At 60.8% G+C, this 26,300-nt stretch overlaps 10 protein-coding genes across 10 annotated transcripts in view; 6 read left to right on the top strand and 4 right to left on the bottom strand.

Annotated features, from left to right (window-relative positions):
* Nucleotides 1-234: 234 nt before the first annotated feature.
* ACA1_106790 (uncharacterized protein) lies at nt 235-650 on the top strand (the record flags this gene model as incomplete). Its single annotated transcript, XM_004336273.1, has 2 exons — nt 235-333; nt 465-650. 2 exons carry the CDS (start codon nt 235-237, stop codon nt 648-650), a joined length of 285 nt encoding a protein of 94 aa, XP_004336321.1.
* Nucleotides 651-1,359: 709 nt separating this feature from the next.
* On the top strand, nt 1,360-3,797 carry ACA1_106780 (exoribonuclease II; the record flags this gene model as incomplete). Its single annotated transcript, XM_004336272.1, has 12 exons — nt 1,360-1,483; nt 1,669-1,823; nt 1,949-1,995; nt 2,111-2,212; nt 2,329-2,426; nt 2,515-2,575; nt 2,666-2,756; nt 2,901-3,008; nt 3,095-3,190; nt 3,265-3,331; nt 3,429-3,563; nt 3,661-3,797. The coding sequence occupies 12 exons, from the start codon at nt 1,360-1,362 to the stop codon at nt 3,795-3,797; spliced, it is 1,221 nt and encodes a 406-aa protein (XP_004336320.1).
* Nucleotides 3,798-10,010: 6,213 nt separating this feature from the next.
* Nucleotides 10,011-10,562, top strand: ACA1_106770 (uncharacterized protein; the record flags this gene model as incomplete). Its single annotated transcript, XM_004336271.1, has 2 exons — nt 10,011-10,456; nt 10,487-10,562. The coding sequence occupies 2 exons, from the start codon at nt 10,011-10,013 to the stop codon at nt 10,560-10,562; spliced, it is 522 nt and encodes a 173-aa protein (XP_004336319.1).
* A 241-nt stretch (nt 10,563-10,803) lies between these two features.
* Nucleotides 10,804-12,125, top strand: ACA1_106760 (DNAdirected DNA polymerase subunit, putative; the record flags this gene model as incomplete). The annotated part of the gene is made up of 6 exons (XM_004336270.1): nt 10,804-10,833; nt 10,918-11,016; nt 11,213-11,398; nt 11,481-11,602; nt 11,697-11,844; nt 11,940-12,125. 6 exons carry the CDS (start codon nt 10,804-10,806, stop codon nt 12,123-12,125), a joined length of 771 nt encoding a protein of 256 aa, XP_004336318.1.
* Nucleotides 12,126-12,304: 179 nt separating this feature from the next.
* Nucleotides 12,305-15,165, bottom strand: ACA1_106750 (ubiquinone biosynthesis protein AarF family protein, putative; the record flags this gene model as incomplete). The annotated part of the gene is made up of 11 exons (XM_004336269.1): nt 12,305-12,450; nt 12,548-12,706; nt 12,818-12,895; nt 12,984-13,184; nt 13,290-13,339; nt 13,496-13,657; nt 13,832-13,910; nt 13,966-14,022; nt 14,167-14,355; nt 14,541-14,709; nt 15,034-15,165. The coding sequence occupies 11 exons, from the start codon at nt 15,163-15,165 to the stop codon at nt 12,305-12,307; spliced, it is 1,422 nt and encodes a 473-aa protein (XP_004336317.1).
* Nucleotides 15,166-15,431: 266 nt separating this feature from the next.
* On the bottom strand, nt 15,432-16,514 carry ACA1_106740 (proteasome 26S subunit, putative; the record flags this gene model as incomplete). Its single annotated transcript, XM_004336268.1, has 5 exons — nt 15,432-15,462; nt 15,599-15,767; nt 15,920-16,093; nt 16,121-16,198; nt 16,325-16,514. 5 exons carry the CDS (start codon nt 16,512-16,514, stop codon nt 15,432-15,434), a joined length of 642 nt encoding a protein of 213 aa, XP_004336316.1.
* Nucleotides 16,515-16,723: 209 nt separating this feature from the next.
* On the bottom strand, nt 16,724-17,256 carry ACA1_106730 (Ser/Thr phosphatase family protein, putative; the record flags this gene model as incomplete). The annotated part of the gene is made up of 2 exons (XM_004336267.1): nt 16,724-16,782; nt 16,893-17,256. The coding sequence occupies 2 exons, from the start codon at nt 17,254-17,256 to the stop codon at nt 16,724-16,726; spliced, it is 423 nt and encodes a 140-aa protein (XP_004336315.1).
* A 397-nt stretch (nt 17,257-17,653) lies between these two features.
* ACA1_106720 (regulation of nuclear premRNA domain containing 1B, putative) lies at nt 17,654-19,912 on the top strand (the record flags this gene model as incomplete). Its single annotated transcript, XM_004336266.1, has 8 exons — nt 17,654-17,726; nt 17,857-17,934; nt 18,049-18,157; nt 18,303-18,459; nt 18,652-18,829; nt 18,995-19,221; nt 19,558-19,697; nt 19,870-19,912. The coding sequence occupies 8 exons, from the start codon at nt 17,654-17,656 to the stop codon at nt 19,910-19,912; spliced, it is 1,005 nt and encodes a 334-aa protein (XP_004336314.1).
* Nucleotides 19,913-20,235: 323 nt separating this feature from the next.
* ACA1_106710 (tetratricopeptide repeat domain containing protein) lies at nt 20,236-22,649 on the bottom strand (the record flags this gene model as incomplete). Its single annotated transcript, XM_004336265.1, has 10 exons — nt 20,236-20,341; nt 20,517-20,659; nt 20,803-20,932; nt 21,094-21,264; nt 21,388-21,433; nt 21,569-21,686; nt 21,817-21,946; nt 22,177-22,261; nt 22,374-22,441; nt 22,573-22,649. The coding sequence occupies 10 exons, from the start codon at nt 22,647-22,649 to the stop codon at nt 20,236-20,238; spliced, it is 1,074 nt and encodes a 357-aa protein (XP_004336313.1).
* Nucleotides 22,650-22,792: 143 nt separating this feature from the next.
* The window catches only part of ACA1_106600 (Kelch repeat containing MAP kinase), a gene marked incomplete at both ends in the record, with an annotated part of 5,602 nt that continues 2,094 nt past the window's right edge, over nt 22,793-26,300 (top strand). Inside the window, 11 exons of the mRNA XM_004336264.1 lie at nt 22,793-22,975; nt 23,135-23,515; nt 23,701-23,795; nt 23,924-24,111; nt 24,235-24,326; nt 24,559-24,837; nt 25,027-25,093; nt 25,309-25,463; nt 25,583-25,747; nt 25,835-25,945; nt 26,064-26,147. Coding sequence (XP_004336312.1) covers nt 22,793-22,975; nt 23,135-23,515; nt 23,701-23,795; nt 23,924-24,111; nt 24,235-24,326; nt 24,559-24,837; nt 25,027-25,093; nt 25,309-25,463; nt 25,583-25,747; nt 25,835-25,945; nt 26,064-26,147 — 1,800 coding nt within the window. The remainder of the gene's footprint in view (nt 22,976-23,134; nt 23,516-23,700; nt 23,796-23,923; nt 24,112-24,234; nt 24,327-24,558; nt 24,838-25,026; nt 25,094-25,308; nt 25,464-25,582; nt 25,748-25,834; nt 25,946-26,063; nt 26,148-26,300) is intronic.

Here is a 26,300-nt window from a genome sequence, read left to right as displayed (position 1 = left end):
TGGTCTGGCTCGAGGTCTGCAGCATGGTCTGTTAGTGGGCACTCCCGCCTTCACACCGAGCCGGACGCGGCCACCCGCTCGGCCGCAGCGGTTGGAGTCATTCGCTGGTTGCCGGCAGGCCTGCGCGACCTTCCCGCCCCGCATGGTGCGCCTCTCTGTTTTGCCTTGTTTTTTTTGTCAGGTGCCACCTATTGACGGCGGGGCAGAGGCAGAGGCCACCTCCACCGCGTCTCCATGGATAACAGCAGGAACAATCGGCGAGCACTCGACATTGGTCGAAGCAGCGACTGCAGGCCGACTTCTGCGGGTGCTACGTCAGCTCCCAGGGCGCCGGTACCGGTGGGCGGTCGTAGACGCTCTTGGCCAGGTACATACCGGTCGTAGGAGCGAACGACTCCCCCACCACCGCGTAAGTAGCGGTGGCTTTATTGGTTTGATACCACCACCACCACCCCACCCACTAGGAGTGGCGCATTGGCACGGGCGCCGTGCGATTCGCCATGGGCGGTGTACCCCAGCCTTCGGATCCCGCTCTCGGTGCGTTGCCCAGAGCTGGCTGGTTGGCTGGCTCCCAGAAAGTTGTGCTCATGGATGGCGTCATGATGACAAATCTGGTTCTCCTCCGACCTAGTGGTCCGAGAGTTGGCTGAGATCCAGCTCGCCGCCGCAAAGTTGGTGGAATCGGCGCAGGGACAGAACGTACGTTTGGCGAAAGCTGTGGGGTGCATTTTCATTGGATTCGAGCCAGGCAAGAAGGGGCGGCATCTCACAAGTGGCGGTGTACGACAGAGGGTGGCAGCCTTGTGGCAGTCGCTGGTCGAGAGGGGCGTCGAGGCGCCCAGCCCCGAAGATGTGCGAGCGTGGCTGTGGCCCAACGAACCAAATACGGAACGCTGCGAAGGACAGAGTTCCCCTGGACGTGGAGACGAGCAAGGGCAAAGCGATCAGCTAAGCACTCCAACTTCGCCACCGTCATCATCATCATCATCATCATCATCATCACAATCACTGGGCATGGCCAGCGAGCTGTATGCTGCTCATCGCGTGCTCAACGAGAACTACGAGTACTTTATGCGCGTCGATGGCGAGTACCGCACCCGTCCTCCTGCCGAGCGAGAAGGCATCGCGGTGGAGAAGCGGCTCTTCGACCCCAAGTCCAAGCAGTTACTCCTCTTCCTCCTCCGCCTCGACAAGAAGCGCCGCACCAGGCGCGAGCAGAGACGCAGAAAAAAGGCCGGCGATGTCTCTGCGGCCATTGCCATCGGTGAAGAGGAACAGAGCGGGAGGGCTCACCCTCCTGGACCGGAGACCTTGGCGGAGGACGGCACCCACGTGGCTCATCTGCCGGCAGGGTTCTCGATGGACGTCAACACGATACGGCCTCTGCTCTCTGCTACCGAGCTGGCCGACGCCGAGTGGTGGGACCCCCACAACCGGGATGCCGTGCGCATGGCCTTCTTGAAGCGGTATGCGCTCACCCAAGGTCCGCACCTCCTCCTCCTCCGGGTCCTCCTTCGCGCATGAAACACGGTCGAGTGCACCACAGTTGTTCATGTGCATCCCTCCACCACCACCACCACCACCACCACCACCACCACCACCACCACCACCACCACCACCACCACCACCACTACCCCGCACTCTCGGTCGTGGTATGTGGTGCTTCAGATTTCGGCAACTCTACATCCCCTTATGTTCGAGATGCCGTGCTTCGACCCCTCGGCTACCGCGGCTCCTCCGGCGATGCTTTCAGTTTCCTCGTCGAGCTGGAAATGTTTGACGAATTTGCCAACCTTCACCAGCTGCGCGCTACCCATCTCGGGGTATGTCGTCTTGGCTCGGCCGCCTGCATCTGCGTTCCGTTCCTCACAACTCCGGAGTGCACGCTGTATGGTATGCAGATACAGGACCTTGGCACGCGCCACCCTGGCCCTGTCGCGGCGAGCACGGCCAGCCCGCCCTTCCGACACCAATTACCCCAACGGCCTGGCCGACGTACGGACGTTCAGTACGCACCGCGCCCTTCCTCCCCACACTGCGCCAAACTCGAGATTAGCGTCTGCATCACAATCATCATCTCCTCCTCCTCCTCCTCCTCCTCCAACCACAGGTACCACACGGTCTACACGATTGACGACGCGTCCACCACGGAGGTCGACGATGGCATCTCGGTGGAGTGGCAGACGGGAGGGAGCTCCCGCCCCAACAACTGGTAGGGTAGCACGACCTTTATACTGGTTCATTGCGTGCAGCTTTGCCCTCTTTTCGCCAGTGGGAGCGGACCACAAGGGCGACGCGTACTCAGTGTCTCCCGGTGCGGCCTACCAGGGTGTTTGTGCACATTGCAGATCCGACTAGTTGGATCCCCGTGGACCACGAGGTGGACCGACACGCGCGCGACAGAGTTTCCACAATCTATCTGCCCGGTATGTTCCTCACCGCCTGCCGAGCGCGCTCTCTTGCCCAACTATCGGAAACCTCTCTGTTTGTGCGTGCGTGCGTGCGTGCGTGCAGAAACCATTGTCCCTATGCTGCAGCCATCTATCTACCGTCATTTCAGCCTGGAGCCCAGGAGGTGCCTCGCCCTTTCATACCCCCGTGTAGGTCTTGAGTTGTACCACTCATCCAACACGGGTATACCGCACGTGCAAACCTGCACGCACAGAGACAATTACGCCATGACATTTGCCTTCAAGATCAGCTCAGTGGACGGTGCCATCGAGGATTACACAATCACTCCTTCGAGCATATCTCGGGTAGCCTGTGATGCAATTTATGCTGCTGCCGCACATCCCTGCCGTCCAAGGCATTCTCACTACCATGCGCGCGCTGACCTCTCTCTCTCTCTCTGTTGGTGCGTGGTCGTGGTCGTGGTCGTGGTCGTGGTCGTGTGTCCCTAGGTCAAGAAGCTCACCTATCACCAAGTAGATGCTGTGCTTGCCCAGGCACCTGGCGGACAGGCGTCGAGGCACACATCGCAATCACTTCTGGCCGACCAAGACAAAGAGGTGAGCCTGACAGGGTCGGTGTGGTGGCACTCTCCGGAGAGGGCTAATCCAAACTGGCCCTTCCCCATCTTTCTTTTGCTCTACAGGCACTCTTACACTTGCACGAGCTGGCCCTCTTGCGCAAGCGCTGGCGGCTCAGTCAAGGCGCCAAAACAATCATCCTTCCCAAGCCTCTGGTCAAGGTTGGTTGCGTGCTTTGTTGGTGAGGATTCCGCGATTGTGGCTGATCCTGTGGTTGCTTCTGCACCGCATGCAGGTTATCAACACGCCGCACATGAGGCGTGTCTCGGTCTCAGTCGAAGAACAGATGACTCCTGCTCGCGGTACCGAGCCTTGGTGGTGTAACTTTAGCTGTCTGCTCTGTCTCCCATCCAATGAGGTTAACCTTGTTTCCACCCTCGTTGCTGCAACATATTGCAGAGTTGGTGGCGGAAATGATGATTGCAACCAATCAGGTAGCGGGCCTCTATGCGGCGCAGCACGGGCTGTTCGTGCCCTACCGCCATCAAGCAGCTCCTCATGAAGTCGATCCGGATCTACTTCGAGAGCTCGATGGTACGTAGGCTCGTTCGCCACCAGCCCACGGTGGCCAAGTGTTCGTGAGTTAACTCGGAATTCTTCTTGATTCCTATCCTCCTCGCCGTGAGGCCAGGCTTGCCGGAACACATCAAATATGCGGAGCTGGTGCGGCACATGCAAACTGCCGAGATATCCCTGGTGCCGAAGCGACACACAAGCCTAGGTACGCTGAGGAAGAGGAGCTCCTTCAGGGACATGGGACGACGCTAAACTGGCAACGCTCTGTACGCACCTGCAGGTCTTGACACGTATGTTCAGGTGACATCACCCATCAGGCGGTTCACCGATATGATAGCACACCGCCAAATCGCAGCGCACCTTGGCCGCACTGCACCTCCCTACAGCTCCGAGGCATTGAGTGTCGACTACTTGCCCCACATACGACGGCGGTTCACCTCCTTCCTCACTCCTGCAACTGGCGCTCATCCACCGTTAACCTGCTTCTTTTTGCCACCAGGTCGCAACACATAACAGAACTCGTCCAGCAAACAAACTCCTTCTGGGTGCTGCAGAACTTTATGCGTACCTCCTGGCGAAAACGCTGGGAGGCGTTGGTGGTGCGGATCGAGGAGGAGCCTACAGACAGGTGCACTACCTGCACGTTCCCGCCCCTCCAATGCCAGCCAGCCTTTCTCATACATTGTGTGCTTCAGATACCCCTACTTCCTGGTTAGAACCTATTTTAAAGAGCTTGGTTGGTCTCGTGCAATCCCCTTGCCACGTCGCCCACACCGAGGTGCGCCCTCCTCTGCTTGTACCTTTGGGATGCTCAAACCTGACACTGCCTGCATGACAGGTGAGGTGATCCAGCTGCAATTGCAGCATGTGTCCCCACATGCTGACAGCATCAGTTTCAAGGAAGTGGCATAGACCAAACTTAAAGCAGGTTTGCACCAGGTGGCTCCTCTGTCCTCACTGTCTGCATGACCAGAGGGTGTGCCAGCTGCAGTACAAGGCCCCTCAAAAACAATAATATCTGTGGGCTTAGCCAAACCACAGAACCATGTCCTTACACAAGCCACAGGCGGAGTTAATACTTGTAAATTTTCTGCGGCCACCACCACACAGGCAAGATGACCCGTTTGCGCGCTTGCTCTGAAAGCTTTTGATCTGCCGTTTTGTTCAAAATGCGCCGCAGCGCATGGGCTCCAAGATGTGATAGGATTCAGACCTCTAGGATGCCTCATTGGGCCGCTAGGACCCAATCATCCCACGACCGATATCACGCGTGTTCTAGCTTGCCTTGTAAGCTCCTGACCTCGCGTTGGGTTCAAAATGCGCCGCAGAGCACGGGCTTCAAGATGTGATAGGATTCAGCCCTCTAGGATGCCTCATTGGGTCGCTAGGACCTTTCAGTTTCTGAGCAAGTTTGCAATTTTTCTTGGCCACTCGACCGAGAGCACTGTTTTTCTCGCTTGCCTTGATAGCTGGTAGCCTGCAAATTTTTTTCCAGACCAATAAGACTATGGGCTACAAGATGGCGCATGACTCAGGGCGCTACCGTGCGTTTGTCGCCTCACAACTTGTACCGCGATAATTACGCTGCCAGTTAAAGCTCGCCCGTTTTCTCGCTTGCCTTGATAGCTAGCGGGCTGCCAATCTTTTTACACACCAATTAGACCATGGGCTACAAGATGGCGAGCGATTCAAGCCGCTACAGTGGGCTGTTCGCTCACAACTTGTACCTCGAAAGTCACACTCTCAATCAAGGCGCATCAGTCTTCTCGCTTGCCTTGATAGCTGGCGGGCTGCCAATCATGTTCCAGACCAATTAGACCATAAGCTACAAGACGGAAGGCTACCAGGTCTGAAAGAACCCCGACTTCCGCGGTGAACCGCGACGTCCGCGGCTCGTGAGCGCCCAAGGTACGTTCAGTGCCGCACCTCACTGCAGCACCCACCGCCCTGTAAAGGTACGCCCTCACACACTTGAGAAGTGAGCTGATCTTATTCAAAATCTAAATCGTAATTTCATCTTCTTGTAAGGGGATGCAACGACAACGCGTAGAACTACTGCGCTTAAAGCGTTTAATCAGTGTTGCCACAGGTGGTTTGTGGTCATTTTACTCGTTTTTTAGGCGTTTTTTTACTCCTTTAACTCATTATTTACTCGTTTTACTCGTTATTTACGCATTTTTTACTCGTTCCACGCGGGTTTTACTCGTTCCACGCGGTTTTTACTCGTTTCACACGTTCTCTACTCGTTTCACACATTCTCCACTCGTTTCACAAGTGGCCCACACGTTCGACGAGTGGGCAGGTAGTTAAACGAGTAATCAGTGTTACTAGTTAAACTAGTTAAACGCGTTTAACGAGTGTTACTCGTTTTCGTTGCATCCCCTCAAGCAGAGCTGACTCCCCCCAGGATTGTCTAATTTCGATTCAAAATAGTTGATAATTGATTTTTCGAGTTCCTAAAAACTGCATTTTCACTTGTCGTCCCTGCGTAGCCCATGCGCCGGCGACGCGTAGCTTACGCGAGACATACGCGTATGGTCAACACGTTTAACGCGTTCTACGCGTTTTCGCACTCACATCCGGCCAATCCTCTCCCTCCTCAAAGGTCAAGGGCTTGCCTTGCAAGGCAAGCAAACCAGTGATCTCGGGTGTGAGCGGCCCAATACGCCAACTTACAGGGCGGAGTCCTATCACAGCTTGAAGCCCTAATCTTGTTAGGACCCGAAGTGAGTTATGAGTGAGCCACTAGTGTTACTCATGCAATTACTCGTTTCGGTTGCCTCTGTTACAGGTGGGAGGAACGATGCGCGTGGCCGTGTCGGAGGTGAGTGCAACAGCCTCCCCACAGCATTCAAGGCAAGCGACAAAAACACTGCTCTCGGTGTGGGGTCGTCGAAAAAATTTGCTACATACTGATGCACTGAAAGTTCCTAGCGGCCCAATGAGGCATCCTAGAGGGCTGAATCCTATCACATCTTGAAGCCCGTGCTCTGCGGCGCATTTTGAACCCAACGCGAGGTCAGGAGCTTACAAGGCAAGCTAGAACACGCGTGATATCGGTCGTGGGATGATTGGGTCCTAGCGGCCCAATGAGGCATCCTAGAGGTCTGAATCCTATCACATCTTGGAGCCCATGCGCTGCGGCGCATTTTGAACAAAACGGCAGATCAAAAGCTTTCAGAGCAAGCGCGCAAACGGGTCATCTTGCCTGTGTGGTGGTGGCCGCAGAAAATTTACAAGTATTAACTCCGCCTGCCCATAATGCATTTGGGTGGGCTTTATCTTCACGGTGAGATCGTACGAAGGGGCGAGAAGAGTAAGGGGGATAACACTGTCTTCATTGTATTTGGATGAGATGTTGTGCCACGGATGTGTCCCAGGCAGCGGAACAGCTACTCCTGTCCCAAAGGTTGACCTAGGCGGGTAGGGTGAGTGTGTGAGCTGGATCAAGCCTTAGCAAATGGTTTGCTTACCTTTGTCTGGCCTTGGTGCGTATGTGAGGGATTGGAGCCCATTGGCGTACTCGGCCGTGTATGCGCCTGACAATCGAGCCTAAAAAAGAAAAGAGCAATGATAGGTGGACATGCACAACAAGAGTGGGAGGCTGGTGCCGCACCAGGGGGAAGGGGCCACCGTCTGTGTGATGCATGCTTCCGAGAAGACCAGAAGAATGTGGTGGGGCCAGGCCAGGACGAAGAGGTGCAGAGAGAAAGTGTGGCGGAGGAGAGAGCGTGGCTAGAGGTGCGGAGAATGGCTGCTGCTGCCCGAGAGGGGGGAAGGGGGAGGAGGCAGCTGAGGTGGAAGCTGAGAAGCTGAGAGGTAAAGTGGCAGCAAGGGAAGGAAGGGACTTGGCGTTGCTTCTAGCAGCTGGCAGGTAGTTCTTCAGGCTCCTTGTCCGTGGATTGGACGCTGACACGGATGGGGCGGAGGCCTGCAGAGGCGGTGCGGAAATGTGTGGCGCGGCAGATCCAAGGAGGGACCCCACCTCAGGCTGCTGAGGATGGTCGGTGGGAATACTTCCTGAATTGGAAGTCTTCGCGACCGCGGAGATGTGGTCAACGTCGTGCTGCTGGGAGACGATGAGGTGGTCGTGGTGGACTGAGTCAGAAAGGTTTCAGTCAGATGACGCGTGGTTCTTTGTCGTACCGACGCCATGGTTTCTGTTGCGTCTTGGCTGCTGTCTCTATGTAGAGGGGAAGGGACGGCGGTGGGCGAGTCGGCTGGTTGACTTTCCTTGGCTATGGCTAGGTCTTGGCCGAATCCAGGCGGCGGGCTGATACGCTGCAGCAGTAGGACAGAGGCGCTACGAGTCAGTACATGACCAGATTTGTGCCCAAGAGCGCGTGCGTACTTTTTGTTCACCCGCCGAAGCAAAGCCGGGCGGAGGTGCCACGGATCGCCTGCTACTGCCGTCCTTCTTTTTCTTGTCCTCTGGTTCGTCTCTGCCGCGATCTCTCGGCCGCGGGGGCTTCCGTTGTTGGTCCTTCTCCTTTCCGATGGCGGGTCGAGTCGCCGAGTGCCCCAGAGAAGAGGAAGCGCCACGAACGACCGGTTCGGCTGGCATTACCCCAGGCGGCCCTCTGCGCCAGGATTTGGTATTGTCGGCAGGCCGCTCTTCCCTGCACACCCACGTCAGCAACACCACCACACGCCGCATTGAAGCGCGCAGAAGGCATGGGCGAGCATAAGGAAGAACCATGGCATGGAGAGGGGGTAGGTCAAAATTCACCTGCGAGGTGGATCTGAAGGCCGGCGCCGCCACGAACCAGACTCGGGCGTGACGCTAGGGAATTGTGCCTTTCTATTATCCCAACCGGTGACTGTCAGGCCGTCTCTCTCAGGGTCTGTTGGATGCGCGCCATGACGAGTATGTGAGTGGCAGGTCCGTGGCGTGGTGGTCACGCATCAGCGAGGAGGGAAGAAAAAACAAAACGAGGAAGCATCGACGCGGCACAACAGGGAAGCATGCCTTCTTGGGCCGGCTCATGGAACCAGCTACTGAACCGAGACTGGGTACGCGTGGGAGTCCCGGCGGCATCAGAGCTTGCACTGGTGCTGGTGCTGGCATGACCAACACCAGGGACACGGACGCCGAGAACGTCGCTGTCGGTCATTGCTCCACCTGTTTCTTCGTCGCGGTGATGGTTAACGTCGCTCGTAGCATCCTCGACTTGAGCGTCTGGTCTAAGAGCTGCAGGCGCAACTAGAACCGTCTCCCCGCTCGCAAAGAAGTTGTCAATGAACGACGACTCGTCGCGTAGAGGGCGCGTGCCCTCCGCCACGTGCTTGCTGGCAGTGTTCGACGCGTCCACAGGCTCCCCGAGCGCATCCGTGTACTCTCTCCCACGTGCGCCTACCCACGACGAAGTAGCAGTAGCTGCTGAGTAGGGTGGCTGTGCCCTATGCGGGCGACTGTACAGCCCAGGTGGAGGAGCGGAAGGACGAGCACGCGAGCCTCGCGATGGTGAGCTGCGCGTTGGGCTCGAGCGTGAGGGTCCTTTGCTAGCTGGAGGCGTGGGCTGCTGGTGCGGGGGCGATGCGTTGGAGTGAGCTCGCAGTCGTACATTACTTGATGCGGATTCATCTGCTTGGGGGGGGAGGGCCAGGTTCAAATCGCCATGAAAACTGGGAAGGAGAATGTGGGGAGGAGGTAAGGCTTGCATAGAGTACCTTCATAGGGAGTGGCGCTGGCGTGCGGACGATGTTGGGACATCTTGGCCGAGATCCTGTCCTCTGTCCTGGCAAGGAGGCCGGCAAGACAGTCAATCTCTTTACACAATCTGATTTCTCCCCGCCAGCACGTGCCGCGTTGTCGCCAGCAGCAATTGTCGACACCAATGCTTACGTCAGAGCCTGGTTTTCCCGCCTTTTGCGGCTTTGGCGGGAACAAGCTAATCCATTTCTCTTTCCGAAGTAGGACGAAGCGCAACGGCAATGGCAGGCAGAGAGGCAGAGTTGCGCCGCGAGTTTGCAGCAATCAAGCAAGATCTTAACGACGGCGCTCTCGTTAATAGGGCTCTCCAACTCTGTACCGTCCATGGCCAGTCTCCGAGCGACTTGGCTATCAAATGGGAGTCTTTCCTCATCAACGAAAAGGTTGGGCAGAGCTCTACCCCCACCTCTGCCCTCATGACACGCTTCGAAGAGTGGTTGAAGGCCAACGCCGTTGCCCGACCTTCCAAACCTGCCCGCAGAGCCTTTGCTGGCGCCCGGACCACCGACAGGTATATTCCTGACCTCCTCTTCTCTCTTCTTGTGCCCTTCCGTGCCGAACTGTGCGCGCGCTTTATGTTTTTGGGCGGGGAGGGGGGTCGCAGAGAGCTGCTGCAGGGTCCACCGCGCGAAGTGGGAGCAAGGGGCAGCACCCAAGGAAAGGACGAGGGGGGAGGCGGAGGCGGCGAAGTGGACGGCGCGGCGATGCGGATGTCCCGAGGGGCCGGGAGTTCAACAGTCCCGCCGGGCGGCATGGCGGCGCTGGAGCGAAGAGCGCCCAGCGGGAAGGTGGAAGCACACCTGCTCCCTGACGCCGCTCTTCCACTATCCTCTTCTGGAGAGGAGACAGTCGGGGAGGGAGGCGGCGAGGTGCCCCAAGCCGGCCAGGGAGGAGAAGGGGAAGAGGCGGCGCCGGCAGAAGTGGAGGTGGTGGGGGGCAGCACGGGAGGTCATCCGTACCGATACCAGAGCGACAAAGCCGTTGCCCGCACGCACTCCTTCGATGACGCGCTCACCAGAACTGGCGAGCGGCTGGCCGAGCGATTCGGCTTCCCCGGCGTGGGTTCAATGCACGTGCACAGCGAGAAGCTGTACTGCGTGGCCCGCGTATGCGTCAAGGCAGGCAGCGGCGAGTCCTCCATAGACGAGCTGGGCGTCTACGTCCAGAGCACCGTGGGTAGTGGTCAACCTCGCACCCGGTACGCCCTCTCTTCTTTTGCCTCAGGCAGCTGGGCGATCCACAAGATCTGTCTGGCGCGCTTGGTCGATTTCTACAGCTCTATGTGTTTCCATACAGCTGCATGATCTGTCCACTGACAAGAGAGATGCACCAGGCTCGATCTTCGGTCGATCGACTCCTGCAGCCTTTTCCCCGGTCAGGTAATCGGCGTCGAGGGATCCAACCTGGATGGCAAAAAGCTCGTTGCCCAGCGACTTTTTGATGACGCTCGACCTCTCCGCTCTCCCTCGATTTTCGCTCCTCCGCCGTCGACCCACTTAAAAGCTCTGGTCGCCGCGGGACCCTACACCGTGGCAACCTCGAAAGATGTACGGGCGACTGACCGCCACTGCGTCAGTGTGAACACACACGCACGCGCACACGCCACCACCCAGAACAAGCCGGCTAACTGTTCCTTATTTTCGTCGCTTATACGCTCAGTGGTCGTATCAGTCCTCGGCTCTCCCTGCCATCGTCGAGGTAGCCAAGGTGCACGCCGTGCATGCCGTCATTCTCTTCGGTCCGTTCGTCGACGCTCAGGTACCCTTTCCGCGCTTTGCGAGCTGCCACCGAGCCTGCACCGGGGCTCCTCTCTCTCTCTCTCTCTCTCACGACACACACGACACACACACACGACACACACACACGACACACACACACGACACACACACGACACACACACGACACAAGAACTGATGTTCTGTCTCTGGCGGCTCACCGGTGCTGCGTGATGTAGATCTGGGAATCGGGCTCTCTCGGCGTGCCCGACACGCCCTTCGAGGTGATCTTTGAGAAGAACTTGCTTCGGCCTCTGCGCGCCTCTCTCTCCTCTCTGCACAGCACGCCGGAGCTCGTCCTGGTCCCGTCGCTACGCGACGCCCATCACCACACCGTGTACCCTCAGCCCCCCTACGACACTTCGGTATGAGCCTTCTCCTCTGCGGCTTTCTTGAAAACCACCGGTCCACACGGCCTCGGCCTCATCCCTTGACGCGGTGGACCAGGGAGGCAAACAGCGAGGACTTCATCTGGTGGCCAACCCGAGCCTTGTGCGTATCAATGGCCTTGCCCTAGGCCTCACTTCCCACGATGTCTTGGCCGACATCGCACGGCAGGAGCTCGTCAAGTGCGCACCAACCCCTTCCCGCCCACCTCACGCCAGTCGGTAGTGACGCTGACCCTGTGGGTCGCTGTCTGCTGTCTACTGTCTACCTCACCAGGGGAGATCACCTCGAAGAACGGCACCCTGCCCGATTGGCTGGCCACCTGCTCAAACAGGGCAGCTTCTACCCTGTGCACCCGCCCGCGCCGGGTGTGCCCCTGGACTCGACGCAGCTTTTTAAGACGGAGCTGCCCTACGTGCCAGATGTACGTCGCTTTGCTCTCTTTTCTACGTACAGTGCCATCTGACCAGCCTGTGCGGCAATGCACGCATACCCGCGCGCGTGTGTGGCGGAAAACAGGTGCTCGTGGTGCCCTCTTGCCTTTCGCCTTTTGCGCGGGTCGTCGAAGGAGCAGCGTGCGTGAACCCGGGCTTTGCTGTGGATGGCGCTGCATATGGCACTGCGGCCTTGCTCACTCTCCATCGGGCTCCGGTGGCCACCACGACCACGGTGGAGAGGCTGGAGATCAAGGTCCTGCGACTTTAATCATCACCGGTGCGTTACCAGCGCTGGTGCTCTTGTACAGCAATGGCGGTGGATGACGCAAGCTTGATTGTGGGGAGAACCGCCAGCACGCACGCACCGCACGCGTGGTCGATCCAAGAAAATAAACAACGCTCCGCCGTACTTGGAGTCCTCGGCGGGGACACAGACCGTCTGCGAGTTCACACGGACGTCGGACGGAAGAGCGAGGGCAGCCGGGCCGAGAGGCGGGCCTTGATGTAGGCATCCCGAATGGCCCGGTCCTTCACCAGTAGGGGCACCGCCCGCTGCAGGAGATTGAGATCGGGGTCGAGCTGTCGACCGAGGCCTACGGTACCAGGCACACGCACGCACGTGTGAGCCCAGGTGCACGCGGTGGTGAGGGCCGCCCGCACTTACCACGGACGAAGGAGGGGGGGGGATACCTTCAATCACCACGGTGCCGATGATCAATGTTGTAAAGTTGGCCTCCAGGATGACCTTGTTCCTTCGTGCGATGCTCAGCATCTCGAAAAAGATCTCCGAGAGCGGAACCTCGTCGAGCCGGGTGAGTTTGACCTTGGCCATCAGCCGGCCCACCTCCTCTGTACTCGCGAGTGTTGATGCGCCAGGAAGGTGCATGGTGGTGTTCACCAACGAGGGGTCAGAAACGGAATGGGAATGAGTGGAGGGACAAGCGCGAGGGACGCGCGCACCAGTAAACTGTTGGACCACCTGAGGCGTGAGGTGATCTTGCCCATCGGTGATGAGGTGGCCTACCAAGGCAGCATCGCCTGGCCGCAGTGTGTGTGTGTGTGTGCCAAGGAGGTGGAAACAGTGCGTTAGCCCTACACCGGCCGAGGAGAGTCAAGAGGGGCTCACCTGCGACCACAGCCGAGAAGAGCTTGAGGAAGTTGTCCCTGTCCTTCTCGGAGAGCTGAGTGATGAGGCCCACGTCGAGGAGCACGACCTGCGGTGACGAACCCGCGTCCCGGCCGTCGTCCACGAGGATGTTCCCCGGGTGCAGGTCGGCATGGACAAAATTGTCGACCAACATCATCTTCAAGAAGGCGTCCATCCCCACTGCGGCGTGACAAAAAGGAGAAGATCGATTAGCCGTGAGCTCGGACTAGAGGGGTCCGGGGCGTATGTGAGTGCCCCAACCATAACCAACCATAATCAACCAACCTGAAGCTATGGTTTTGCGGACGTCAGGGGCGATGTCCTCTCGGGTGAACCTGGTGGCACCGCGCGCATGCGTGCATGGGGTGGTGCGTGGTGCGTGGTGCGTGGTGCGTGGTGCGTGGTGCGTGGTGCGTGGTGCGTGGTGCGTGGTGCGTGGTGCGTGGTGCGAAGAGCGGTCGCTTGCGAGCGGCGAGCGCCAATGGTAATACCGTTCGACGTGGATGCCAGGCTCGAAGGACTCGACCAGCACGAGAGGATGATAGAAACCCTCCACGGGCGTGGGAAACCGAATGGACCGGGCGTCCCTGAAGTTCTGCTTAAAGTGGACCAGGTTGCCCGCCTCCACGGCCAAATTGCATTGGGCGCTCATCCTGCAGAATTCAAAGGCCCGGCATACATGAATGCACGCGTGGTCCACGCACACACGTGCACACGCGCGCAGAGAGAATAATCGATGACGATGAATAATATTTGGGGAGGGTCAAAAGCGAGAGTGCGTGAGCGATGAGCCGCCACCACGCCCCACCCAGGCGGGGAGGGCGTACCTGGATGCAAAGTTCTGTACGTTGGCGCCCAATTGAAGCCAAGGCGCGTCCCAGACCCACTCGATGACGCACACGAGGCCTTGGAGGAGGGCGAGGTCGCGCGTGATGTGCTCCCTCACGTGCGGATGCCTCACCTTTACGGCTACTTCGGACACGCCATCGATCGGCGCTTTCAGTGTGGCCCGGTAGACCTAGAGGTACGCGCATGAGGCCATGGGCGTACACACGACACACCGCGTAAACAGACGAGAGAGGAGGACGAGGAGAGAACTTGCGTCAGCCATTGTAATTGCCACTCTGGCGGCGGCGGCGGCGGCCAAGAGGGGGACACCAACCTGGGCCACGGCTCCCGAGGCAATCGGCGTGGTGGGGAATTGGGAGAAGATCTGTCCGATGTCCCGCCCGAACGCCTTTCTGAACACGCGCCGCGTGTGGCGCATGGCGTGAGCTGGTGCTTGACTGCGCAGCCCAGCCAGCCTGTGGCACAGGTGCTCCGGCAGCAGATCGCGACGCGTCGACAGCCACTGTCCCAGCTACCGTGCGTGCGTGCGTGCGTGCGTGCGTGCGTGCGTGCGTCCCACAAACCGCCACGTTACGTCAGAGGGGTGAGTGGGAAGAGGGCGCTGGCCATAAGTCCAGCGCTCGTACCGGGAGGGAGGGAGGGAGGGAGGAGGTGGGCTCACATACATTAAATACATTACATACATACCTTGATGAAGCAGGGACCAGAGTGGCGAAGACTCCATGTCAGCAGTCGGTACCAGAGGTCCTCGGCCCACGTGGGGAGCACGTAGACGCACACCGGGTAGAGCACCACCAGCGGCGCGAAGCGCACGCACAGCTCCGCTGCCCGCAGCCCCAGCAGCACCCCGTGCCACCTGGAGCGCGCAACCACGTGGTCCACGGGGCGACAGACATGGAGGAAGGGTCAGGTGTCTTGAACACCAAAAGGTTGGGTTGGGTTGGGGTGTGGTGGAGGGGGGGGCTCACGCACAACTTGCTCAGCAGCCTACCGAGACGAGAGGTGGCGACATCGTCGGAGAAAAGAGCTGGCGAGCACAGGCGTAGGGAGGGAGTGGAGGAAAGTGGGGGAGCAGTGTGTGGCCACGCACAGGTCGCGCGAGGGTTCGGTGGTCGCAAAGGCCCCGCATCCACCACGCCAGCCAGCTGCTGCCAGTCCACCACACCATTCAGGCCGGCACCTGCCAGCGCCAGCAGGCGTGTCGTGCGTGACGAAGCTGCCGCTGAACTCGTCGTGGCGACTCCAGCGCTGGGATCCCTGCCGCCGCTGCTGCCGTTGTTGCTCGTCCTGCAGGACCGTGGCGGACCAGCATGTCGACCGGCCCCTGTTGCTGGTGAAGTAGTAGTACTCCTGGGCGTTGTTGTCTTACAGCGGCCCAGCAGCCCTTTCGCATAACACGCCCCTCCTCGCGCGTTGAGGGGCCTCGTGGTGGATATGCGGCGGCAGGCCGCACCAAATGCTCTTCGCATCCTCGCAACAACTGGCCTCTACGTTGGTTCAAACCATAACCCCCCTTTTTGTTTTTTGGGGTGCTTTTCCTTTGCTTTCCTTTTGGGAAGTTTTATTTCTTTCGCGGGCTCACGACACGGGAAGGGGCACGATGTGGCACCTGCACGCGCACGCGAGGTGGCGGATTAGGAGATGCACCTGCAGCCTTCTCGACCCGCCCACCCGCCCCACTACCAAAAGCAATCGGGAGGGGAGGAGGCAGGAGGGCACGTGGGTGGTGGGAGGCTAGCTTGTACCCAACGAGCCCGCGGCCGGCCCAGGGGCGCGGCACGAGGATGAGGCGGAGGTGCTGATTTTCGCCCCGTCGCACCCAGAGTGCCACCTCACGTCCCTCGCTGTCGCGTACCACCTGCGCAATGTGGCCCAGCCAGGGCGACGCGCTTCCGCCGGACGACCCGTCGTGCACTGGAATTATTACAGCAGCAAATAGAACACACACACACACACACAGACATATGAGAGAGGGAGAGAGTGATAAGGTGGTCATCTCGGCAAAACCAAATCAAAGCACTGGCGGTACGTGGGAGTGACTCATCGCTGGGAGGCGGCTGCCGTACCGACGGAGCCAAAGCGCAAGAGGACGTCACCAGGGCGCAGCCCTGCAGTGTGGGCGGGAGAAGAGTCCGACACCTGGTCGATAAGCGCGATGGGCTTCTTCAGGTGCCATCCAGCGGTGCTCTCGTCGGAAGCGGCGCACGCCGCCGCAGGGGCAGAAGACGCTGCTTCCGCCGCTGCTGTCGACGAGAGGGGTGGAGCACGGGTTTTGCCGACAGCGTGCAAGGTGTGCAGCTCTCGCTCGATCTGGGCCATGAGGCCCTTGTGGTCGTTTTGCAGGCCTGCAAAATAGAATGCACATAGACCACACACACAATTTCTTTGACGTGAGTGGCCACGCCTTCATGGAGCTGCACCAAAGGGGGGGGGGGTTGAGAAGCAGCAGCGAGGCCTCAGGGTAGATGTACATGCCAGGCGGTGGCGGGCCTGCCGCACAGCTATGATCTTGTCCACGTCCGCAAGCGGGTAGCCTTCGCGATCAACGAGTCCCCCAGAGAGGCCTGGCATTCCAGGTGCCGTGAGGTAGGCCGTGAGCTCCTGTATTTCTCGCTCCACTTCGTCTTTCTTGAGGACGAGCTCCTTCGCGGCGGTCTCCATGTGTGCGTGGCGGCCTTGGCCGTTATGGCAGCACGTACTTCCCTTTTTTTCTGCTGATTTTCTTTCTTGTTGCCAATTTCTCTCTGCTTTTCCTTTTTTATTTATATTCTTTTTGTTATGTACAGTTTTCCACCCACCACGCTGCGCTACCACAGCGGCACGCGACGGGGAGCTCGTGTCGCTCGTTCGAGGGGAGGCTGCAGCAAAGCTTATTCCCTGCAGTTGGCGGTGGCCTCGCGGTACTTGCGCTCCACGGTCCCCTTGTACTCTGCAAGCAGCGCGGAGAGCGTGCGTGAGTCACGTGGCTCGCTCAACACACAACGAACGACTGGCCAGCGGTGGCGGCGGCGGGGTAGCGGCGGTGGTGGGTGCTCGTACCTTCCTGGGTGGGCCAGAGGGCTGCGGCGGTCGGGTTGAGGGGACTGTCGTTGTTGGGTTCGCCAAGGAGACTCTGGATGGAGAGGAGGATGGTGGAGACGTTGTAGACGGCCGACCACTTGTCCTTGAGGATGTCGAGGCAGATGTTGCCGTGCTGATCGACGTTGGGGTGGAAGCACGCCGTCTCGAATCGAACCACGGGCGGGGCGAAAGGGTAGCCACTGGGGAAGCGGAGGGACAACTTGTAGGCCTGTCCAGCGTAGGGCGTGCCCTCCACCCCAACGATCGTGGCAGCCCACGTCAGGAAGTTGCCCCCTTCCGGGAACGCTGAGATGCCCGCCTGCTTGCTTGTCATCAGGCCCATCAGCTCCGACTGCAATCTGTACACGACGAAAGGTCGATTCGTAATAACACGCGATTGGTGGTGTGGCATTTATATCGCAGTTAGCACCGTGTGTGAGAGTGCAGGCTCACCCCTCCCCAATCCAAATCTCTTGCCTACCTTTTCGTAACGGAGCCATCACGAGCCGAGCTGGTGGTCGTGGCGGTCTTTTTCTTCGGGGCGGTTGTGGTCGGAACAGGGCGGCGACTTTGCATGGTGGCTATTGTGGGTGGGCAAGAAGGTTACAATCTACTGAGCTGCTCGTGGCCACCTCGAGTTGGCAACGCTGCTCTCCTTGTTTTCCCGCCAAAGGCAACGGAACTGTTGGGTCCAAAAGAAAAAAAGAAAAAAAAAGAGAAAACAAACATAGCGCAAGATCATGTCGGCCTACACCGAGCAGGTGCTCATCGACAAGCTGCGCTTGCTTAGCGACTCCCAGCAGAGCATACAAAGTTCGTTCTATCCTCTTCCCCTGCCGATTTTCATTCAAATCAATCAATTAGGCATCCGAATTCTTCCCTCACAATTTTTACACTGTGCGCTTGCTCTTTGGTGTACATTGTGGTTGTTGGTGCGGGGCAGCTCTGTCGCATTGGATCATGTACCACCGGAAGCGGCACCACACCAGTGTGGAAATATGGAAACGCGAGCTCTTCAAGGGTGCGCCTCCCTGACCTCACTGGTGCCTCTCGCCAGAAGGCGACGCCCCTGCTTCACCCTCCCCCCGGGGGCTCCTTTTCGCTTATGCCGGCTGTGCTCGCTCTCGTTCTCTAGCCCCCAAGGACAGGCGCCTGTTGTTCCTCTGGCTGGCCAACGATATCGTGCAGACCAGCAAGAAGAAGGGGAACGAGTTCATCAAAGAGTTTGCCAAGTTCTTGGAGCCGTGCATGGTCTTCGTCTACTGGTGCTGCTGCTGACTCCTCTCCTCTCCTCTCCTCTCGCTTTTTGTGGGGCTGACCTGGCAACACGCCTCGCTGGGGTCTCACCGCGCCCGTCGACACGACACGACACGACAAAACCAAACGCAGTGATTCCAACGACAAGGTGAAGAGGCAAATCGGGCGAATGCTGGACATCTGGGTGGAGCGCAACATCTACGCCAAGGACTTTATCGACACGCTCAAGGCTCAGCTGCTGGAGAAGGCCAACAGCACGCACGCCACCGCCACCGCCGCCACCACGCCGGTACCGTCCTCCTCCTCCCCTCTGCCGCATGGCGGTTGTGTCCCCCCCCCTCTTCCTCCTCCTCCCCAAACCACTACGGCCCGTACGCCCGTAGCTACCGATGTGGTGTGACGTGGTGTGATGTAACTCACCACACACCACACACCACCACCACCACCGTCACGGCTCGCGTGGCGTTGTTCGGCGGCGCAGGCGGGATCCTCCACCGGGGAAGGCGGCCAGATCCAGATGGCCTTTGGCAAGGAAACGGCCATCGCCAAGGCCATGCGCGATCTGGAGGAGGCGGCCATCGCCCAAGACCTCAGCGCAGAGAAGGTGGCCAACCTCCGCACGGGCCTCATGGACGGGCGCCTTCTGAAGCAAGCCACCCGTACCCCTCCCCCCACCTCCAGGGTCGTGGGCGTGGGCGTGGCGTCATCAACCTCCTTCACCCACCCCTACGCGTAGGTGCACGCGCGTGTGCCTCGAGAGCCCATCGTCCACAGTGACTCACGCGTCGGCGGGTGCCGTGGTGCGTGTGCGGTGGTGGACGCAGATCCCAAGGACATCGCAGCACTCGCTGACGAGATCAACGAAGCCAGCCACGTGCTTGACCAGTATCGGCGGAGTTTGGAGAGCGACCTGGAGAAGCGAGGGAACTTCATCACCATGCTCACCGAGTGCATCGTCCAGCAGGAGAACACCATGAACCAAACCACCAACGTACTCCAGGACTGCCTCCAACAGCTGGCCAGAGCCGAGGAGCTCAAAAACCAGATCAAGGTTAGGCCCGGCCCACCACTCCACTCCAACTGGCCACGCTCCACCCCCCCCCCTCCCCCGCGCTCCCACAGCAACGGCATCAGCTGATGCGCAGTGCCGTGTCGTGTGCTTGTGGTGGCTTCTGTTCCCACAGAGCCAGTACCCCTCACTGCCGATCCCCGATCGTCCCCGCCAGCCCGGCACAGCCTCTATGGGCGGCACTCCGTCTGCCTCCTCTGCCTCTGCCGCCACTGTTGGGCAGCAGCAGCAGCAGCAACAACAACAACAGCCAACACATCATCAACATCAACCACCACACCAACCTACGCAGCTCCCGTACACCTTTCTGCCCAGCAGCAGCAGCAGCAGCAGCAGCAGCAGCAGCAGCAGCAGCAGCAGCAGGGACCCGTCACACCGGCCGAAGAGCCGCCCGTGGACGACGAGGACGATGTGATCCTGGACGCCTCTGCGACCAACCCCTACAAGAAACAAAAGCTGTTCTCCACCGCACCAGCGCCAGCGCCAGCCGCCCCCTCTACTCCATCCTCTTCCTCGACGCCCGCCTACTCCGCCGTCCTTCAGCCGCCCCTCGCATCATCGTCGTCCTCGTCGTATGCCGCGCCACCACCACTCTCCGCCCCGGCCGGCTTCAACGGCGCTCTCCCTCAGCCTATGGGCCAGGACCACCACGTGCAGCCTCTCCCCTACGTGACGGCTCCTCCGGATCTCCACAATCATCATCATCACCACCACCCGATGCAGCAGCAGCAACAGCAGCTGCAGCACCACCACCCGATGCAGCAGCCGCAGCAGTGGATGCCCGCCCCCCAACAGCTGCACCCGCACCAACATCCGCACCATCACACCCACGCCCACGCCCACCAGCCACAGCCCTTCGCCGACTACGACTACGACTACAGCCCGCCCCCACACTGACCTCTCGAGAGACCCGTCTGTGTTTCCCCAATCACACCTCGCGAGCAGACTGCCTCGTTGTATTGGCGGCCGCACCGGACGCGCGCATTCCATCTCAGATCACAGCAAGATCGACTTTTCGTCCTCCTCGTCCTCGTTCTCCTCCTCGTCCTCGTCCTCTCTATGGTCGTCTCCCTTAGCGGCGGCGGCGGTATTCTCTTGCTGGCTTGGCGGCACACTATAGCGATATATAGATAGATACCACGTCCACCACCATGACCACCACCACCACCGCGTTGTGTTGTTGTTGTTGGGGACATTTGCGGCGTGAGGACAAGTCAGCAAGTGGCAGCAGCATGGTGGCTTTATTGGGTGATTTGGGGGGTGGAGGCAGAACGCACCTGGCCGGGGCGGCGGGCCGAGCGAGCAGCTGCGCGCGCAGGTCCGTTGTCTCACCCTGCTGCCGCGGTGCCATCGACGACGACGACGATGACCCGGAGGCTGCGCTATCGTTGACGTGCAGGCCGCGGGCCAATCGGAGAACCTGCCAGGCCGCCATCGTAGTCGCAGCGACAGAAGACAGCTCACTCTCAGCGCTTGCCGCACACACACACACACACACACACACACACACACGATACACCCGTGGGCAACCCGGGTTGGTTGGAGAAAAGAGGGAACGCGCACCGGTCCGTCCAGGAAGGTGAACACCTGACGCGAGAGGCAGGCCTGCAGCGTATCGGGCGCGTTATTCTCGAACGCCTCGAGCAGCTCTGCTGCAGCCCGGCCTTCGTTGGAGGGCGCGAAGCCCTCGCACCTGCGCGCGCGCGTGCCCCCACCCATCCACCCATCCACGAGGTGGCCACGGGTGAGGAGACGACGAGGGAGGGAAATGCTGGAATGGGGCAACGCGGGGCGGTCCTCCCCGGTGGTGGTGGGATGGGGTGGAGTGGGGTGGGTGGGTGGGTGCGGGCGTACGAGAGAGCCTGGTTGTAGGCTTTGTCGGCGGCCACGTAGTCGTTTTGGTGGAGGTGCAGGATCACCAGGGCCAGGTGGCTCCTGTGGAGTTCGTGCAGCCCCTTGCCGCCCTCGCTGTTGCTCTGCAGGAACTCGATTTCCTTGCCCACCACCCCGATCGCACGCTCGATCCTGTGGAGATGAGTGCGGCGGCACCGATGACAAACGTTCGCACGGGGGGAGGTGCGGCGTGAGTGAGAGACGCCAACACAAAAACAGCGCCCAAGCGAGAGAGCGCGCGCGCGTGGAGGCGACCTTTGGTTTCTGATAAGCAATGCAGTGGCTCGCTTGAAGGCGTCCCCTGGTGGAGACCAACCAACCACGGATTCGTTTGGAAATGACGGGGGCATGGGACCGTAAACACACACCACACACCACACACCACAAGAGAGAGAGAGAGAGAGAGAGGGGAAGGATGGCGCGCGGGGGTACGTACCAGCGCCTCGCTTGGAGTCCTGTTCGAGCAGATCGACAGCCTCCAAGAGTAGGTCGGCAGCGGCATCGGCATTGCTGTCCTCGAGGCCACGCGCCGCCTGAGTCAGCACCTCCGCGGCCTGTGCCACGCACGGCCCAATCACGCGATTAGGAGAGGAAAGGAAGAGGAGGGGGCGTTGGCCTCCTGCAGGCGCGAGCGTAGGAGCTGAGGGGCAGGCATTGGGATGGGGGGGGGTCTGTCAGGCGTACCTTCTCGAGGGTGCCGTTTTCGGTGTAGAGAGAGGAGGCCTTGCGGAAGTAGTCCACGGCCTCCTCCCAGTTCTTCTGCTCTCTCGCGCAGTGCCCGGCCGCCTCGTAGTTCTTGGCTGCCCCGTGCACCCTGCCCCCCACCCCACGTGGCACGCACCGCGCCACCGCTAGTATTAGTACGACGACCACGACGACGACGACGACGACGACGACGACGGAGCTTGCGCTGCAGCCTGCTGCGCGTAGTAGTAGTAGTAGCGTGGGTGGTGGCCAGGGACACGACTATGGCTTGGGGCAGAAGGAAGGGTGTGGTAGTAGTAGTGGTGGTAGTGGTGGTAGTGGTGGTAGCGGTGGTGGTACAGGTTGCATTTGTACTGGGCATCGGCCGCCTTGAGGTGGGCGTGCTTGCACTTGTCCTGGTCCTTGGCCGCCTTGAAGCACAGCGCTGGCACACGGCACCCAGGCGAGGTGAGGTGTCCGCACGCGAGAAGAAGAAGAAGGTGCGCAGCTGCGTGCACCAAGTTGGGGGGAGGGGGAGCAAGGAGGGCCACGGGTACCGGCCTTTTCGTAGGCCATGAAGGCGCCTTCCCAGTCGGGCGTCCACTTGAAGAGAGAGGTGCGCGCGCTGCCACACCCACCCCCGCCGCGACGACGAATGAACAACATGGCCACCACCCACGCGCGCGATTGAGCACACCCAGCCATCTGCAGAATCCCCCCCCCCTTTCCTCTCCCTCTGTACGGCGTGAGACGCACCATTTGTCGCCCTCCTTGAGGAGGTCATCCCCCTGCCTGCTCTTGGCCTGGCCCGTCGCTGCTGCTCCGCCCTTCATGCTCCTCTCCTCCTTTGCCTTTTGCTTCGACCTCTCCGCCGAAAAGAGGCCGCTGGGGCACACGGAACAAAAAGAAAAGGGCTCAGGAAAAGGCGACGGAAACGCCGCCCAAGGGAGTCGAGGTTGAAGTGGGAGAGACACACATGGAGGGCGACCGCGACGATGACGACCCGCTCCTGCCAGTGGGCCTATGGACGAGCCTGCAGCAGGGCCGCGGCACCGACGGCGAGGGGCGATACGGCCACGCCGCTGTACTCGTCGCCGCCGCCGTTCCGCCAGGGGGCGGGAAAGCCGCCCGTTCAGAGCAGCAGCAGCCCACCCTCGTGGTACATGTGTCGCGCCTCTTGAACACCCCTCCCCCCACCAAACCCGTTGCACTGCTGCTGCGCTGCCTCTGTACGTTTGGGGCGGGGGGGCGTGGTGGTGTGGCTGACTTGACCACCGGCGGTGGCTTGGTCTGGGGGTGCACCGCCGCCGCCGCACAGGTGGTGGGCGGGGCCGATGGGGCGGGCGGGTTCGGGGGTGGCCTTGTGGTGAGCGTGTTCGACCTGCGGCGCCGCCGGTGGGCCGCCATGAAGGGCCCGTCGGGGCCTGCGCCGCCTGCCCGCCACTTCCACGCGGTGGTGGCGATTCAGAGCAGCAGCAGCAGCCTCGGCGGTGGCGGCGGCGTCGTGGACGAGGTGTGGGTCTACGGTGGCAAGTCGAACGGGTACCACAACGACCTGGCCACCTATGCGCCGCCTCCCCACCACGCCTGGCTCCGCCCCTCGTCGCCCGCGCCACCCCCGCCGGGCCTCCTCGCACGCTACGGTCACTCTGCCATCGCCTTCGGCCGCCACCTCTACGTCTTCGGTGGCTACGACCAGGTACCTCTTTCTTCACGCACCACCGCCCCGTTTCTACTCATCTGCCCGCCCTCCCGCCTAGTAGGTAACTCTGTTGACGTAATATCTGGTTATGGTATGGTGTATGGGGTGGGGCGCTGTGTCAGCACGGGTTCGTGTGCGACGACGTGTGGCGCCTCTCTCGCCCGTCCCTCCGGTGGAAGAAGGCAGACTCGGTGCGGGTGGAGGGCCTCGCGCGCTACCATCACACGGCGGTGGTGCACGACCGGTCCATGTTCGTGTGGGGCGGCAAGTCCGCCACGTACGCGCCCTCCTCCTCCTCCGCCACTCCGACCCACCCACATACCTCGCCTCACGCATGGTGTGTGTGTGCGTGTGTGTGTGCGTGTGTGCGTGCGTGCGTGCGCGCGCGCGCGTGTGTGTCATCAGAGGCAATTGCGGCGCCGAGCTGTACGAGTACCACTTTGACACGGGGCGGTGGGGCGCGGTTCACACGCGGGGCCTTCCGCCCTCCCCGCGGTGGGGCCACACGGCCGTGGCGGACCGGCGGGCCATGTACATTTTTGGCGGCACCGACGGCGCCACCGTCTACAACCACCTCCACGCCTACTCCTTCCGTACCCCTTGCCTTTCCTCCACCTCCTCGTTCGCGATGTCTCCTCGCCCGCTCACCTCCGGCTTGTTCGTGGCGTGTCGGTGGATGTGCCCCCCCTCCAATGCGCGGCACACACGATACACAGTTACGCGCACGTGGTCGCAGGTTACATACGAGGAGGGCGCAGTACCCGCCCCGCGCTACTTCCACGCCTGCGCCGGCTGGGGAGACACACTGGTACACGCACCAGGCCTTGCCCGCTCTCAGCTCCCTCAATCACACCTCCGTTCCTTCCCCCTTTGCTCTGGCTGCTCGCACCTCTCTCTCTCTCTCACTCACACACACACACACACACACACACGACTCACGACTCACGACTCACGACACACACACACGGCACACACGGCACACGACACGCGACACACGACACACGACACGACATGACACGACACGACACGACACGACACAGTACGTGGTGGGGGGCAAGGACAAGCGGGACGAGTGCTGGCTCGACGTGTGGGCCTACCGTTCCTCGGCCTTCGACTTTGGCCCCGCAGATGGCGGGGAGCACGTGCCGCGCACCACCCAGCAGCAGCAGCCCAAGGCGGCCGAGAAGAAGAAAGGGCGGGGCAAGGGCGAAGATGCGGCCCACCCACCGCGACCCAAACCGACCGGCTCCTCCTCGGGAGCGGGGGCGGGGGCGGGGGCGGCCATTCGCCTCAAGTGCCACTGGGAGGAGGAGATACGCGTGCTCGGCCTCTCCGCGGACATCGGGTAACTGCCCGACCCACCCAGCCCCCTCTCAACCACCACTAACCTCTCGCCTGACCTCGTCCCTGTGCCGTGTCCGTGTGTGCCGTGTGTGGTGTGTGTCGTGTGTGTGTGTGTGTGTGTGTGTGTGTGCGTGTGTGTTAGATATGCGGGCCTATTGGAGAAGTTGGAGATAGAGTACGGTCATGCGTGTCCTCCCGACGCCCAGCTGGCCATCCAATATCGGGACCAGGGTACGCCAGCTGCCCACGAATGCACCACCGGATGCACCACCGGATGCCCATGGACAAACCCAGGGGCGGATGGAAAGCGGCGCCTGCAACTGACCCTCCTCCTTGCCTTCTTTCTCGTGTGTCCTCGTTTTGATTGGTTGGGTGGTGGGTGGGCGGTTGTTCTTTTTGGGTGGGCGGTTGGTGGTGCGTGGTGGTGCGTGGTGGGCGATTGGCAGAGGGGGACTTGATCACCGTCCGCTCGGAGCCGGACCTGCGGGAGGCATTCGAGCATCTGGGGCTGCGCCGGTTTGCAGCAGCTGCGGGGCCGCCTCCCACCCTCAAGCTCTACCTCAACTTCGCTCCTGCCCGGCCTTCACGTTCCTCCCTGGGGGTACGCTACGACCCCTTTCCTGCCCCCCCCCTCCTCTCCCAATCTGTCCTCTTCATGGCGTGCCATCACACGGCTGCTTCCCCCCACCATTTTGGGCGGACGAACGATGAATGCACCAGGGCGGCGGCGGCGGCGGCGGCGGCGGGAAGGGCGAGCAAGACGAGGGGATGGCCTCGCCAGCGACCCCGCCGCACAGGCAGAGCCAGCAGCAGGGGCGGGGGCGGGCAGCGTTCGCTGCTGCTGCTGGTGAGGCGGAGGCCGGCGTGGCCAGCAGCCCCACCTACGTCGACGATGGGCGGCGAGGGAGCAGCCCTCGTGCGGGCAAGGCCTCCTCTCCCTCCTCCTCCTCCTCCTCGTCGTCGTCGTCCAAGGACCGATTGGGTGGGGTGGACCGCGACGACCCCTCGGAAGCCCCCGCACGGGTCCCGTCCGACGTGCTGTGGCAAAAGGGACCCATGCTCGGCAAAGGAGCCTTTGGCACAGTACGCACCCCACCGCCACCACCGCCACCGCCACCAATTCACTCCTTGTGGTGTGTCGTGTGTGTGTCGTGTGCGTGTGTGTTGTGTGTGTGTCGTGTGTCGTGTGTGTGGCGCGCAGGTGTTCGAGGCCCTCGACGTGCGCACGGGGGAGCTCGTGGCGGTAAAGGAGCTCGTCCTGCCGTCCTCCCCCTCCGGCCAGGAGGTACCCCTTCCCCCTCTTCCAGGCCTGTCGTCCGTCCGGTGCCTCCTCGTATTCCTTTTTGCGCGCCTACGATGATCACGATGCTGGCGAGGCTGGTGGCTGGTGGCTGGTGGCTGGTGGCTGGTGGCTGGTGGCTGGGTGGCTGGTGGCTGG

Source organism: Acanthamoeba castellanii (assembly GCF_000313135.1).
Source record: "Acanthamoeba castellanii str. Neff unplaced genomic scaffold scf7180000084660, whole genome shotgun sequence".
NCBI classification, from domain to species: Eukaryota; Discosea; order Longamoebia; family Acanthamoebidae; genus Acanthamoeba; species Acanthamoeba castellanii.
The sequence above is the reverse complement of the archived record's forward strand: the minus strand, read 5'-3'. Positions and strand labels throughout refer to the sequence as shown.